General features: G+C 38.4%; 3 protein-coding genes across 3 annotated transcripts; all 3 read left to right on the top strand.

Annotated features, from left to right (window-relative positions):
- The first annotated feature begins 2,165 nt into the window (after positions 1-2,165).
- On the top strand, positions 2,166-3,190 carry LOC112185568 (major pollen allergen Ole e 10). Its single transcript, XM_024323828.2, has 3 exons — positions 2,166-2,323; positions 2,534-2,891; positions 2,989-3,190. Exons 1-3 carry the CDS (start codon positions 2,225-2,227, stop codon positions 3,018-3,020), a joined length of 489 nt encoding a protein of 162 aa, XP_024179596.1. The 5' UTR covers positions 2,166-2,224; the 3' UTR covers positions 3,021-3,190.
- Positions 3,191-8,024: 4,834 nt separating this feature from the next.
- On the top strand, positions 8,025-13,048 carry LOC112188751 (protein decapping 5). Its single transcript, XM_024327947.2, has 8 exons — positions 8,025-8,335; positions 9,209-9,309; positions 9,556-9,627; positions 9,731-10,702; positions 11,059-11,268; positions 11,881-12,054; positions 12,150-12,260; positions 12,408-13,048. Exons 1-8 carry the CDS (start codon positions 8,170-8,172, stop codon positions 12,555-12,557), a joined length of 1,956 nt encoding a protein of 651 aa, XP_024183715.1. The 5' UTR covers positions 8,025-8,169; the 3' UTR covers positions 12,558-13,048.
- A 158-nt stretch (positions 13,049-13,206) lies between these two features.
- On the top strand, positions 13,207-14,934 carry LOC112188760 (probable transmembrane ascorbate ferrireductase 2). Its single transcript, XM_024327961.2, has 4 exons — positions 13,207-13,498; positions 13,607-13,655; positions 14,181-14,380; positions 14,467-14,934. Exons 1-4 carry the CDS (start codon positions 13,352-13,354, stop codon positions 14,767-14,769), a joined length of 699 nt encoding a protein of 232 aa, XP_024183729.1. The 5' UTR covers positions 13,207-13,351; the 3' UTR covers positions 14,770-14,934.
- The last annotated feature ends 231 nt before the right edge of the window (positions 14,935-15,165 follow it).

The raw sequence follows: 15,165 nt of genomic DNA, 5'->3' as shown, positions 1-15,165 counted from the left end.
GTGGCTAATTCTTTGTTGACAACTCAACTTGGTGGGACTCATTTTAAGAGTAAATACCTATTTTAACCTTGACTTCCTCCATCTCTTTTCTTTTCATTTTTTTTTTTTGACAGAGTATGACCAAGTCAGAGGAGGAGGAGCCACAGAAACCCTAATTCCCAATTTGAAACACTCACCCTACAACCCCCTCCAGAACCACAAATGAAGCCTCAACCCGACTCAAACCAAGACAACCCCGACGCCTTCCCCGTCCAATCTCCTCAGAGCCGGACCGCCATAACCTTCGCTCGCAAGAAGTGCAAGAAGACGGGCAGGAATGCAAAAGCTGCTCAGAAGAAGCTGGAGATTCTGCGCCTTCCCCGTCCGATCTCCTCGGAGCCGGACCGCCATAACCTTCGATCGGAGCATTAGGGCTGATCTTCTCACCCAATTGATCGTTAACTTCAACTCCCAGCAGCGGTGTAGCTACGTCAACGAGCCTAGGATTCTAGTCAACCGGTCGGATCTGGGATGCGCATTGAAGCTTCCGGTGATGCTACAATCGAAGAAGAGCGTCGTCGAAAGCTTTTATGGAGGATTTGGTTTCGAATTGGGTGCTTTTGCATAAGGATATTGGGAAATTATTTAATCTTTACATTTGAACTTTCTCTATTTATGTTTGAAAGGTTGAGGTTGGTGCTTTGTTTCTCTGATTGGCGGCTTAATTTTGTGTTAATTACCTAAGCCCCATAAACTTCCAGTCGCCGCTACACGCTCCATTCCGGCAGCAGAGACCGAAAAGGAAGCTGATCAGAAAACTGATCGAAAACGAAGGTTATCATTCACTTTGGGGGCATAATCGACAATTTATCATTCACTTTGCTGATAATGTGCTGAGTTGGCGTCTAGCTGTGTGCCACGTCAGCCACTTAACAGAGATATTAGACGGAATGGACCTATTGGTTGAGAAATTGAGAGTGTAAGGAGTAAACATGTCAAATTAAAAGATGAGTGACTGAAGTGTTTTTTCGATAAAAGTTTAGAGAATAAAATAGTATTTAACCCTTATAGAATATACAAGGTGATCCATAAACATGAGCATTTTCTACATATCAAAATACAAGCCCCTTGCTAGATTTTGCTCGATAATTGCCCACCCCTACTTAAATTTCTCGCTCCACCCTCGACCGGCACCTAAAAGTGGTATAAGCTCCCCATGAAAGTATAATGACTATAATAAGTTTTTGAATCCAAATGACAGTACCAAGAATGAGTCGAATGACCAATTAAAAAGAATGACATATGAAAAAAATGAAAAATATCTTTGAGAAAAGGTCCTTGATTTGACTAAGCCAAGTGTAAACTGACAGATATGTGATTGCATCACCTCACCGGCCAGTTACATGTAGCAAACAATTAAAACAGTGGCTAACCAGTTATATCTAAGTGGAGTTTCAATCTACTCAAGAAATAACAAAGAAACCTGTAAAAGCTGAATACGACTACAACTTTCTTTTGGAAATAATACCAAAGGAAATGAAATCACCAAGGTTGCCATTTTTGAAGTAAAATCCTAAGTTGTGGAAAATGTGTGATTTGTGTAAGTAATGGAGGAAATACCAGTATTATCTAGAATTGAATTTAAATTTAACTAATATCCCCTACAAGTTCTTCAAATAAATGATCGAGCCTATCAAGTAGCTATGTTTTACTTAAACTTAGGTAATTTGTTCAATTGTATATTCAGATCAGATGAATTGCCGATACAGATTATATGAGTCCAATACCTTAGAGGCATATTTCAAAAAGGGAATACAACTTCACCAATAAGTTACTAATTCCCTATACATTTTCTGGGCAAGGTATAAATTTGGTTAAATTAGTAAAATTCATGTTCAGTCGTTGGTCTATGAATTGGAAGTAGTATTGCACGTTCGAAAATTACGAGCATATACGGTACGTATGAACATTTACTTGGATCTTTATATAGACAATCGTTGAAGCCGTGAACTACGTTCATGCATGTGTTATTGTTTTAGACACATACTTCCTCTAAAAAAAGTTCGAGCTATTTTATATGGGTAAATAAACTGTGGTGATGCTCAAAAACAGAAAACCAGCAACAGAAATTAGCCGTAAATAGAATCATTTAATCCATCTTTTCTGCACTATATATTTACAACCCACATTGTCGATCAATCTCACCATTTGCAAAAGAAATTTACGTGTACTGCAACAGAAAGAAATGGCCACCAAGTTCGTCCTCGTCTCGCTTCTCCTCCTTCAGCTTGCCGTAACTGCTTTCTCCGGCATCGCTCAACAGAACCCTCACCACCAACCACACGTAAGTTGTTAATGATTAACCTATCGTACATATATCTCTATTCATTTTGTCTGTTAGTTTACTTTTGTGATTTTATCTTTCATGTCTGCCAAGGGGAGTAATTTAGATATAAAATTAAATGTTTTATTTTTTGCTAAGGGGGTACTTTATATATAGGCTCATAGCTTTCTAATCCTCGTAACGCATGTTACATGCAATTTTGTATCATAGGGTAAACAGAAGACCGCACATGAGCCCGGGGGTCCAGCAGGGGGAATTCCAAAGCCAGGAAGTAAACCACAGGTTCCGTTCGGAGGAGCAGATGAAGCAACTCACGATGATGGACCTGCATCCGGCAAGAAGTGGTGCATAGCCAAAACTACTATTCAGAAAAGCCTTTTGAAGAAGGACTATGATGACTTGTGCAAAGAGGTCGATTGCTCGCCTACAGACGGAAAAGGTTTATGCTATACTGAGTCCAACCACGCCAAAGCGTCCTTCGCCATGAATCTTAAATATCAAAAGAACGGTCAGAAGGATGCTGACTGCAACTACGATGGAAGAGCAGAGATTGTCACCAAAGACCCAAGTACGTCATCAACATAATTTTTTTTGCTTGCTCTACTTTTAAATTTCTGTTATAAGAATAGCTAATTCCATCTTTTTCTCTCTTACCTTCTTTTCAGGCTGGGGCAAGTGTGTGCTCGTCTCTAAGTAAGAGTTGAAGGCGAAACGAGAAGGAAAATCAAAGCATATCATTACTAGCTTTCGGGCCTTGAGCTCTATACATATATAATTAGCAGCAAATAAATGTGTCGAGCAATTTCTCGATGTGATTTTGTTTGAAATAGGATTATTTTATAATAAAAGCAAGTATTTTTTTCAAGACTGTTTTGCTTCCGCTAATCTGATTACCACATAGATAATCTCAACTATTGTATAATAATTATTGTTAAAGTGAACTAGAAATATATGCTAATGGAGATTCAGGGCGGGTATGGTGACTTTAATCCCTAACGGGTACGGGTACAGGAAATCTCCAATATATTCTAACGGGGATTGGAGTGGGGACGGAGCTAGATAATGACTTCGGGGACGGGGATGATATTTTAATCCCCTGCCCATACCCTCCTTATTGTCATCCCTATCATTATCTTTCATAAAAAATTGCAGACTATCAATTTACTTTTAGAATTTGAATTGGTTTACTCATTTCATTTCATAGTCCATTTATATAGAGAGAGAATTACAACGGAAATATCAATTACAATGATGACATTAAATGCTGATTGATCCGTAATCCTTGCTGATTGATGGTAATCGCTAATTCCTTGATCTCTCTTCGTCAGTCATTTTGACGAAGGCACATAATGTGTTTTTCCTTTAACACAGACTTATTTATAGGCAATGTTCAATTGTTCGTATTGCAAAAGACGTAAGAAAAAGTTGTGTAAGTGCGAAGATTGATTTTTCTTGTGGACTCTAAGCGAAGTTATCAATAAAACATCTATATTTAGTGCTATTTTTGCCATTTTTTACATAATCAAAGGGGGTACAACACCTTTTTACTAATAATCAAACGAGCATATCTTCCTAAAGATAAGAGCGTTACAACTTAACACCAAATTCCACGTAAAAAATGTATGAATCCAAAGCTACTTTATGTGTGGAATATACGTATAATGACATTATAGTTGGAGAGAAAATATCACACATTAAAAAAGTGACAAATAAAATATAACTTAAATGGGTGGATCACACCCAATTGTACCGAGGCATTTTGTGATTAAAACCCAATACCTATCAAGTGGTTAAGTTGGGACAATATTGGTACAATTGTGGGCCACGGGCCATACTTGTTGCTATTTAACATGACATCAAAGTGGATCCCTCTCTACTTGCGTCTTCGAATATCATGGGCTCAAATTTGGGTTCTTTAATTATATATATTGTCATCAGAAAATTCTGATTGGATTGTTACAAAATGTTTGATGTGGGCATTGGATTGTTATATTGATCAAGTCTCCGATATGAGACTTGTGTCCCAATTTTCAATGTTGGAATTGGATTGTTAATTAATTTCATGTGCAAACCTAGAGCTAAGTTACACGTGAGGGGGTGTGTTGAAGAGGAAATATCTCACATTAGAAAAGTGACAAATATTATATAACTTATAAGTGGGTGGATCACACTTAATTGTAGGGCTGGCTTGAAATACCATACCTGCCGAAACCAGCCGCAAACCAGCCGAACCGTTGCAGTCGGGGCCGACAGATTTGGTTACCGAGGCTGCAGTACGGTACTGCCGTACCGAACATATGTTCATGGCTCGGTAGTGGTAGTGCAAATTAGAGAGGTTCGGTATTACCGAACCGACCGGGTATGATGGGTTCTTATAATTTTTTACTAATTTTTATCAGTAGGATGATATGGACCGTTCATTTCGAGCAGCAATTAATCATAATCGTTGGATCTGAGTGGAGAGTGGGAAAACCTAAAGGGGTTGAGGTTCAGACCCCATTCTCAAAAGAAATAGTCGCTCTTCTCTCTCTCTCTCTCTCTCTCTCTCTCTCTCTCTGAGAACCCACCCCCAATTTTTTGATTCTAGCCCCAATTATACAAAGATCTTTGCAAATCAAGTCCCAAAAACACAATCTAAGCAAGATGCGAAGCTCACCAACATAAATTTCAACCTAGATATCCTTTGATTTTCGAAATCCCCAAATCTTTCGAAAACCTAGATCAGTTGCTTGGTTGAAGCGGTTATTCAGTGGATTATTTGGTGTTCAACTAGTGGTTCAGAGCACAACAGATTAGGTAAAATCTATCTCCTTAGTCTTGTCTAATTTGTAATTTTGTATGATAAAAAGGTAATCTATTAAGTGATTTTGTACAGGCCAAGATGGTGGGAAACAAATGGGTCTAAACTTTGATAGAGTGAAGTAAGTAATCTTCTTCGATGTCTCAATTAGTCTGTTTCATTTTTTGTGAATAGTTGTTGTGAAATGAACTTGAATTTAGTTCATTTCAAATGTTCAAGTTAAAGCTCTGCCTTTTAATCTATTTGGGCTGCTCACTGATTCAATTTGCAATTTTTTTTGTTATGCTTGTTGCTATGTCAGGGGGACTATTCCAATTCTGCATGAATTTCAGCAGTTGGGTTATAATAGGTGTATCAGAATTTTAGTGATATTTACACAGTGGGGATGTATCAATCTAGAGCTTGGATGTGTGTGGCCGTTTTGGCCGTGTGCTGTGCTGGTCTTCACTACAAGCTGGAGCACAAGCGCAGAATCTTACCAACCCCGCAAATGTCTTTGATTAGGTAAGTAAACTTGTATGTGATTGGTTGTTTTTTGATTATTTGAACTGTGATTATGTGTAAATGACTTACTTGCAGAAAGGTAATAATCTGAAAATATTAACTTACTTTGCGTATTTTGATATTTTCATCAACTTATTATTATATTGACTTTGCTGTTTTTATTCTTTTTGTGGTTTTTACTTTGAAGGAACTTCTGCACTGAGTTTGGGAGGTGCGAACTCTTCTACAACAACCGCTACTTGAAGATTTGGATGCTGCAAACCTCCAATTCAAAAATATAGCTGCTGTGTAGTTTTTGTTTAGTGATGGGAATCATCAAATCACAAGCAGATTTTTGATTCTTTGAATATTTATAGTTCCTATTTGAAGTTATGTAATATTTAAGTAGTTTAGACTTAGAAATCAGTGACATATGATTTGTGAACTTGTAAATTGTAATGTAGAACTAGAACATTATTAACTATAGGAGAAAAGCTGAGAGAAAAACATCAAGTCTGGAACTCACATCTCCATAAGAAACTGAGGAATAGACTTGATGAAGAGGTATTTATTCAGAAAATTGCCGAGAGTTGAGTATTAAGTATTTGGTAAAAACTGCCCAGAAAAAATAGGCTTAAAACAGGCTAGAATGAATAATTTGGCTGAAAAAATACCAATCAGTATTAGGCCCATTCATCTATTTCGGTTGGGCCTGAACTGAAACTAAACCTACCGAAAAGTCAGTAACCGAAAGCTTCGGTATTGACTTTTTTTGGCACGGTAGTGGTACTGAGTTTTAGCATACCGACAGGATTCGGTCGGTAGTCGGCTCAGCCCAAAAAACATGGTAACCGTACCAAAGCCAGCCCTACTTAATTGTACCGAGGCCTTTTGTGATTAAAACTCAACACCTATCAGGTGGTTAAATTAGGATAATCGATATGCGTGCTATGGGACTATCGATCCCTTCACTGTGCATAGAAGCATATGCACTTTGATCAGGTAGATCGATGATCCTCAATCAAAATCCGACTTCAAAACTTGATCGTACTGGGGATCAAGGTCTGTCAAAGGAATCATATGCATGCATGATCGGTCTTAGCCTCCTCGATCAGCCACCTTCTTATAGGCAATGACAACGTCATGAATGATGTATGTTTAAGTCCGTTCTTTTAAAGACTGTCTAATAGGCGGGTTTTATTTCATTTTCTCTGTATATATATTAATGAAATTAAGAAAGCAAATCCTATACCTTGTAAATCAAGGAAACCTTATACAAAAGAACAGCATACAAACTATGTTTGATCATCCAATTTCAAAATTTTCTTTCCCATGCCCATACAAATTGAGAGAGGATAAGACGAAAAGGCTAGGAAGACCGAAACCAGAAGGAAAACTTAAACAAGTAAAAAACTTGAATATGTCCACTGTCACTACTGACATGATCATGAAAACCTATTGGTGAGATAGCACATCGATGACCGACATAAGATCCTTGTCTTGAAGTCGGAAAACAGGCCGGTGAGCACCAAACCAGGTAAACTGGAGATAAGGAACCCATTACCCAAAAAATGGAAATTCACGCATTTGCACCTGTGCCACCACCCTTTTGCATGCCTAATTTCTCAAAACAATAATGTTCATCCGGTTAGTGGAGGAGTATTCAGAGCACTGCCGTGCATTTGCACCAACACAAATAAATGGTTAGATTGCATTAAATACACTTTTTGTTTATTAAAAATAAAGTTGATAATAAATATCAAGGGTTGTGATTATTTTATAAGGGTTGGGTCACTTGCACCGTCGGTGCATAGAATAATTTCCACCGGTTAGTTACTAACCATAGTGACAGAGTCAGAATTTAATCTCAAGTGAGCCACCTATAAATTTTAAAAACAAAAGTAAGACCAACGTTGCAACGTATTTCAAACCTTAGACCTACAGCTATATGAGTAGCTATAATTAAGCCGCTACCGTTACACCAAAACCAAACTTGCATTTAGTTATATTGGAAAATTTTATAATATTTATACATGTATCCTGTAGAGAAATTGAAAAAAAAAATTAAAAATTAAAAATCCCAGTGGGGCACGAGACCAGGCCCAACGTGGCTCCGTCATTGGCTGACTAAATAAATTGTGCACAACCACTTTTGGCTGTAAATTTAATGGTAGAGATAATTATTATTAAGTTAAGTTATTTTGTTTTCCATCACTGAATTTACATCTAACGGTGATTAAGCACAATTTATTTAATCAGCAACTGACCGGGTGAATTCCACTGTTTCCCGAAAAGAGAAAAGTGGGCTGGGCTGCTGAATCATTGGGGCTTGGGCCAATCAACTGAAAAAAGAGAGGAAAACACAAAGACAGAAAGAGAAAAGCAATAATAATTAATGAACCCATAATTAATAAACGTCTGGGAAGTTTTTAGTTTTGGCCTCTCAGACTCTCTCTCATATTGTAGCAAGAAAAGAAGAACAATTTGCTTCTCTCTGCTTTGGTTTGGTTTGATAGTGGAGATTAGAAAAGAGAAGAAGAAGAAGAAGCTCTGAACCACAGCAATGGCCGCAGCAACAGTAGAAGCTCAGCCATCCAGATCTTCATCAAATGGGCCTGCAGATTCCTACATCGGCAGCCTGATCAGCCTCACCTCCAAGTCCGAAATTCGCTACGAGGGTGTCCTCTTCAATATCAATACCCAAGAGTCCAGCATCGGCTTGAGAAATGGTATTGCAAAGGCCCCGCCTTTTTGGCTTTCTTGGGTCCCTTTTTGTTTTTGTGAAATTTCATCTGGGTTTTGTTGGGTTGTGATTTTATGCTCTTGGGTGGTTTTGCATTTCATCTGTTTATGGTTTGGAAAGTGTTCATTATGAAATGTGGGTTGTTTAATCATGAGTTTGTATCTCAGGTTGAGAATTTGATCATGGTTGATGGTAAAGTTTGGGTCTTTTGAAATTTGTAATGACATGCATGCTGGTCATAGGAGCATAGTAACCTCAAAATGTTCATTGGCAATACATTGTTTGCAAGGTGAAAAGAAAAGAAGAGAACTTGATGGCTTGTTTTATGAACTTTAGGGCCATGAAGGATATACTGGCACTCAAACTTAGTTACATGTTGCAGATATCGGAGATATATCAGAATGAGCAGCATTTATTGGGTCCCCTAGAAAAATAGGAAATATTGGGCTGATATATTGTAATATCGGCAGACATTTCAAACCTCATATACTTGATGGCTTTTAAATGTCTTGAAGTCATGCTAACAAAACTATATTATGTTACTATATTGGTCAAACTTGTTCCCCCCCCCCCCCCCCCCGTGTATAGATTTGTAATTTGTGGCACCACTAGTGATAAGATAAATGTTGTTGTTTTATGTAATCACATTTCTTTTCAAATGTTATAAATACTTAGTTTTGGAATCCTAGCCAAATAATTGTAGCTCAAATTGTCCCATACAGTGGATAAGCAAGGCAAACCAAATCACTCTTCCCTCCAAACAAAAAAGAAAAAGAAAAAAAGAACTGTTGTTTGAACTTTTGGAGTTCCAGGTCTTGAATATAATAGGAATTCTGAGCTACAGTTTTATGCATTGCAGTAAGATCGTTTGGGACTGAAGGGCGCAAAATGGATGGTCCACAAATACCTCCAAGTGATAAAGTTTATGAGTATATACTTTTCCGAGGAAGTGACATCAAGGTACATAGTATATCTTTTATTTTTTATTGATAAGAAGTACCGAATATGAAATTATATCCTTTTCAACTAAGGTTCATGTCTTAATACTGGTCTGTATCCTGTTTGAGAAAAACTCAAGTTGTATCTGCTATGCTATCAGAAATTTTCAGGCTTTTAGACTATAGTATTTATTTGATTGCCTCAGATATATACTCTTCTTTTGTGTATGGTTACAGGATATATACTCTTCTTTGTGTATGGTTACAGGATCTGCAGGTCAAATCTTCGTCTCCGGTTCAAACTAACACACCTGTGCACGATGATCCTGCCATTATTCAGGTACAGGATATAAAATAGGCTACACTTCAATATCTTTATCAAGAGCTGCTTTTACCCAAATTCAATCCTTAGTCACTGATACTTGTTTTAATTCCTCGTACAGACTCACTATTCTCAAGCAGTGACTGCGTCGACAAACTTACCATCTTCTGGACTTGCATCCATTCCAGATGTTAGTGCCCACACTCCACAGATGGGACTCCCTAAGACAACATTTCAAAGCAGTCTTCCCATGTATCAACCTCTTGGAAGTCTAGGATCTTGGGGTTCCTCAGCCCCTCCAACTACAAATGGCAGTGGATTTCCCATGACAATGTATTGGCAAGGATTCTCTGGGCCCTCAAATGGATTTCAACACCAACAGCAATCTTTGCTGATGCCCTCGCCCGGCTTGTCAATGCCACCTTCTATGCAACAACCAATGCTATATCCTACCATTAATGCATCATTGTCTGCTGGATCTTCTGGTCCTTCAACCTCTAAACCATCAGAATCACCCTCTGCTTTCTTGCCACCATTTGGTATGGGTACTCCAAACTTGCATTCGCATATGCTTCCTGCCCAGTTGCCTGCCCTTACTATAGGCACTCCAGGGGATTTGCAATCTTTTATGTTTCCTTCCAAGTCTTCTGCAACAGTTTCAGAGTCATCCTCAAGTTTGATTCTTAATAAGGCTTCTCCTCAAACTCTTCAAACTGCTACATCAATTTCTAGTTTGCCCTTGGTTTCACCACTGACTCCTGCTTTGGACAAAACTAACATCCTATTACCAGCCTCTGACAAGCCTAAAACAGGCCCTACTGCTGTAATGCCACTAACATCTGAATCTGTCTCGTCCATGGCTAGGACATCAGGTTCAATTTTAGCTGAGGGAGCAATGCCTCCATTGGTAACCCCAGGCCAGTTTTTTCAGCCTGAGCTCACCATGGTATCTTCATCCCAGCCTTCACAAACAGCTCAGAGGGATGTTGAGGTAGTCAAGGTATCATCATCAGAACTACCCCCATCACCACCAGCAGCAGCAAAGGATTCGCAGGAACCAATATTGCCTCTGCCTACACAATCCATTCCTAAGGTATTGCCCACAAACATCTGATTTATTCTTTTGCCTATCTTGGCACATGCTGTATTAGATCAAAAGGTATGGAATGTAATTGCATGTGTATGGTCAAATTTTTGTTAAGGACTTTGGAGCCAAGGCCAAAATTTCTCATCAAGGCATTATTTCCTTATGTATTGACCACAACTACCTATCAAAATTCTCCATTAAAGCAGAGTGACGAGTGACAGGAGAAATCTTGTGCATTGCATACATGTTTGCCATTTTACCTTAAATTTAGAAAGCTTGTTAGAGTGGCTTGAAAAACTAATAGCCAGATTATCTAATCTTTCTAATGTAATGTTGTCTATTTTGCTTTCACCTTTTCCTAGCTGCATGGAGCTCATGAGTTTGCTCATCAAAGTTACAGAGGAGGTCGTGAAAGAGGAGGTCATGCCGTCACTCATCAAAGTTATAGAGGAGGACGTGAAAGAGGAGGCCATGCCTTCACTCATCAAAGTTATAGAGGAGGACGTGAAAGAGGAGGCCATGCCTTCATTCATCAGAGTAATAGAGGAAGTGAAAGAGGTAGAGGAAACAGGGTATGTGCTACATTTCTTACACAATCTGTTTGCCTATGATTTTCATACTAACTCTCATAATAACCTGATTGCGTGGTTTTATAAATGGAGCATGACATTTGAAGTTTTATACTTTTTCCTTTATTTCTGTTTTCCTGCAATTGTTGATATTACTGCTATACCGATGGTGGAACTACTGGCTCCTGCTAGTCAAAATATTGGAATTCTCATGCTTGCAATTGAATGTATTCAATGTTTCACTGTACCTAGGATGAAGTGTGAATATGGGAAAGGCTTTGGCCGGACATTTACTTATTTGTCAGGCATAGTTAGTTTATACATTTAGACTATGAAACATATCACATATAGATTATTTCTCGTAAAAAAATTTGCTTAGTGTTTTTGAGTTGCCACATGCTGTCTGGACTCCATATAAGGAGGATTTATGCACTTGCATGTGACAGCAACATGAGCACAGACTTGCGAACTAATCATTCTTGCATTTCTTATGTTGTTCCAGTCATCTTTCACTGGCGCATGTAATTTTGTGGTAATATAATGTTTGGTGCCTGATATTTACAGCACTAGGGCCAAAACTGAGCTTTTTATTTATTGATCATCATGGTCTTTCAGATATCACGTCCTGTGACTAGATTCACCGAGGATTTTGATTTCACTGCAATGAATGAGAAATTCAACAAGGATGAAGTATGGGGTGATCTCGGAAAAAGTAATAAAGCGCTAGAAGATGGAGGTGAATCACAAGATGAAGAGGATGTCGGAGCTTCACCATGTGATGATACTAAGGTCTCTTTATCCGTCCCCTCTCTATAAAGAAAAAAAAATGCAAAGAACCCATTTCATGACTGGAGTTTGTTAATTTTGATTTTCCTGTTTTGCAGAATGTTTATGTTAAGGATGACTTCTTTGATTCTCTGTCCTGTGATGCACTTGATCGTGGGTCACATAATGGGAGGCCCAAGTTCTCGGAACAAATGAAGAAGGATACCGAGGTATATATGTGGTTCCTCTTGAAAAAAAAAAATAATGAGATTATTTATCACAGTTTTCAGGTTATTTGTTTGCTAGTGCTGAAACCTTCAACTTGTATGTTTTAATGAGTTTTACTGATTCAAATCTCTTTGTAATGATCATGCCAGACATTTGGCTATTCTCCAAGGCATCGGGGTGGAAGAGGTGGGCGATGGAATGGTCGAGGTGGGCGATGGAATGGTGGTTATCATGGAAGCGGTTATGGCTATGCTGGACAGGGCCGAGGACATAACTTTCCTAATCGTGCCAGCTACTAAGCATTGCCTTTCAGTGCCTGCTGGGATGAACCTCAGAACTCTTGGTGTGCCAAGAGTTTATAGCTTTGAAGGCCTAGTTTATGTAGTTTTTGTACTTATGGGGATCATGCTCACAATAAGATATTCTGGAACGGTCAGTCATCACGGAAGTGGTTATGGCTCTGCCAGACAGGGATAAGGACTTTACTTTCCTAATCGTGCCACCTACTAAGCATTGCCTTTAAGTGACTGCTGGGATGAACCTCAAAGCTCTTGGTGTGCTAAGAGATAGATTATCAAGGCCTAGTTTATGTAGGTTTGGCAGTTCTGGGCATTGCTCACCATATAAGATATTATGAAATAAGTTTTCTATGTTTTACGTGGAATGTGAACGTTTCAATGTTAATCCTCATCTTTTAAGATGACAAGGGGATGGAAATCCTTTTGTAAACTTGCTCTTATTCTAAAAATAAAAAGGGAAACTCAGTAGTTTCCCATTGAATTACTAGGAAGTTTGTGATAGTATTTTTTACCCAATATTTAAAGATGTTTGATAGTGCTGCCGAGTATTGAAACTCCCAAATAAAAAAATTTGGGGTCATACTCCAAAGTCTAAACAATCACTACCCCAAGTCTTTTAAAGAGAAAGTTAATAAATAAAATAATAAAATGTAGATACTGTTCCAAAAAAAAAAAGTTGAAGACTTTGACCAGCAGCATCTCCGTTTCACTTGGTTGAAGAAGAAGCAAATCCCATCAGAGAAAACCGATCCAAATCTGAAACTCCAAAAACCCTAAATCAGATTTTGAGAGGAATGGGGGCGATTCCAGTAGTCCGGTTCCCGATCTTCCGGGCAGTGAGAGTGATCGGAGTGGCAGTGGCGGCTCTGGTCCTGACCTGGACCATGCATTTCCGAGGAGGCTTGGCTCTCGTCTCTGACAACAAAGATCTCATCTTCAATGTCAGTCTCTTCCCAATCTTTCATTTTGGGACACTGATAGTGCGTAAGTATACTTCTTATGGCTCTCAATTGTTTAACTTTTTGTGCTTGGTGTGGTATTGCTTGCAGGTTCATCCAGTGTTGATGGTGATTGGACTCGTAATCTTAAATGGTGAAGGTAAAAATTCTGTTCACCCTTTTCCACTTTCTGGTTTGCCTAAAATATTAGTGTCTGGTATAATGAATATGGTAAGAGTATGATCAGAATGATAATGAAGATATTTGGTTTCCAAGTGACCTTTTATACTTACAGAGATTAATTCGTGTACTTTCCTACTTGATCTTCTTCCTTTGGAGCGACAAGAGATTTGGTAACTAGCTAACTGTAGTTCAACTATTATGCTTTTTGTTGTTGTATTCTGCACAATGCCAAGGGTTATTGAGACTTGAGAGCATTCTGCAGATTGTTTGTTCATCTTGAGCTTTGGTAACTGCTGGTTTAAAATTTTCTTTGCTTTCAAGATGAAAAAAAAAAACTTTATATGGATGCTTTCTCTCGAAATGGTCTTGATTGAATTGATATTCTGCATAGAATTTTACGCTCACTGGACTAGTCATGGTGGATCAATGAAGTTATAGACTTAGTATGTCAACTGAAGATGATTATGAATTACAACCCTCTCTTGTTTTTATCATATTGCAGCCATGCTAGCATACAAGACGATGCCAGGAACAAAAAGCTTCAAGAAATTAGTTCACCTTACACTACAATTCCTTGCTTTTTGTTTAAGCATTGTCGGTGTATGGGCTGCTTTGAAGTTCCACAATGATAAGGGCATTGACAATTTCTACAGTCTGCATTCTTGGCTGGGTCTAGCTTGCCTGTTCCTTTTTACCATCCAGGTACCTTCATAGCTACTATTTTCATACATAAGATGTATTCAACATTTACTTTTGTCCAGTTTTAACCATCATTCTATCTTGCACAGTGGGCTGCTGGATTTGTTACATATTGGTACCCAGGTGGCTCGAAAAATAGTAGAGCTAGCTTGCTGCCATGGCATGTCTTTTTCGGTGTTTATATATATGCACTCGCTGTTGTTACTGTAACTACTGGTATCCTAGAAAAAGCCACATTTCTTCAAGCCAACCATGTAATATCACGTTATTCAACTGAAGCTTTGCTGATAAATTCTCTGGGATTATTGGTCGTTGCGCTGGGCGGTTTTGTTATTCTCGCGGTTATTGCTCCTGCTAATAAAGGTGACATTTTCAGAGAATCAATAGAGTAAGTAGTCATACTATCTTGTAGTTTGAGAGCAGGCAGAACTTTACTCTATATTGACTACAGGACGTCCTCATTGTCTAAAGAGAAATCCTTGTATCAAAATAACAGTTTCCAAGTTTCTTCCTTTCGATTAGTTGATATGAGAAGTTGAGATTTCGTTCTTTTAGTAGCCAAAGCGATTCATTAATACCAGAAGAGGAATTAGAAGATCATGCTTAAGATGGGGGCTTCAGCCATGGTGGCACCTCATCTTCCCAACAAATAACATCGTTAGAATGAAGCCCTAATTAGCTAAAGAATGTACTACCATACATATGCCCAGGTTGAGCTTAATAATAGTCGAATTTAAACCTCGTCTCTTTATTTTGGCATCTGAGTTTTTTGTTCTGTTTATCTTTTC

Source organism: Rosa chinensis, chromosome 2 (genome assembly GCF_002994745.2).
Source record: "Rosa chinensis cultivar Old Blush chromosome 2, RchiOBHm-V2, whole genome shotgun sequence".
Classification (NCBI taxonomy): domain Eukaryota; kingdom Viridiplantae; phylum Streptophyta; class Magnoliopsida; order Rosales; family Rosaceae; genus Rosa; species Rosa chinensis.
Note: the sequence above shows the minus strand (reverse complement) of the source record. Positions and strands in the feature narration are given on the sequence as shown.

What these genes read in the sequence shown, in the direction of transcription:
- LOC112185568 (XM_024323828.2), top strand. Translation starts at nt 2,225, where the DNA reads ATGGCCACCAAGTTCGTCCTCGTCTCGCTTCTCCTCCTTCAGCTTGCC. An exon ending in ACCCTCACCACCAACCACAC is followed by an intron (nt 2,324 to 2,533) that starts GTAAGTTGTTAA and finishes TTTGTATCATAG; the next exon opens with GGTAAACAGAAGACCGCACA. An exon ending in GATTGTCACCAAAGACCCAA is followed by an intron (nt 2,892 to 2,988) that starts GTACGTCATCAA and finishes CCTTCTTTTCAG; the next exon opens with GCTGGGGCAAGTGTGTGCTC.
- LOC112188751 (XM_024327947.2), top strand. Translation starts at nt 8,170, where the DNA reads ATGGCCGCAGCAACAGTAGAAGCTCAGCCATCCAGATCTTCATCAAAT. An exon ending in CTACACAATCCATTCCTAAG is followed by an intron (nt 10,703 to 11,058) that starts GTATTGCCCACA and finishes ACCTTTTCCTAG; the next exon opens with CTGCATGGAGCTCATGAGTT. An exon ending in AAAGAGGTAGAGGAAACAGG is followed by an intron (nt 11,269 to 11,880) that starts GTATGTGCTACA and finishes ATGGTCTTTCAG; the next exon opens with ATATCACGTCCTGTGACTAG.
- LOC112188760 (XM_024327961.2), top strand. Translation starts at nt 13,352, where the DNA reads ATGGGGGCGATTCCAGTAGTCCGGTTCCCGATCTTCCGGGCAGTGAGA. An exon ending in ACAAAGATCTCATCTTCAAT is followed by an intron (nt 13,499 to 13,606) that starts GTCAGTCTCTTC and finishes TATTGCTTGCAG; the next exon opens with GTTCATCCAGTGTTGATGGT. An exon ending in CGTAATCTTAAATGGTGAAG is followed by an intron (nt 13,656 to 14,180) that starts GTAAAAATTCTG and finishes ATCATATTGCAG; the next exon opens with CCATGCTAGCATACAAGACG.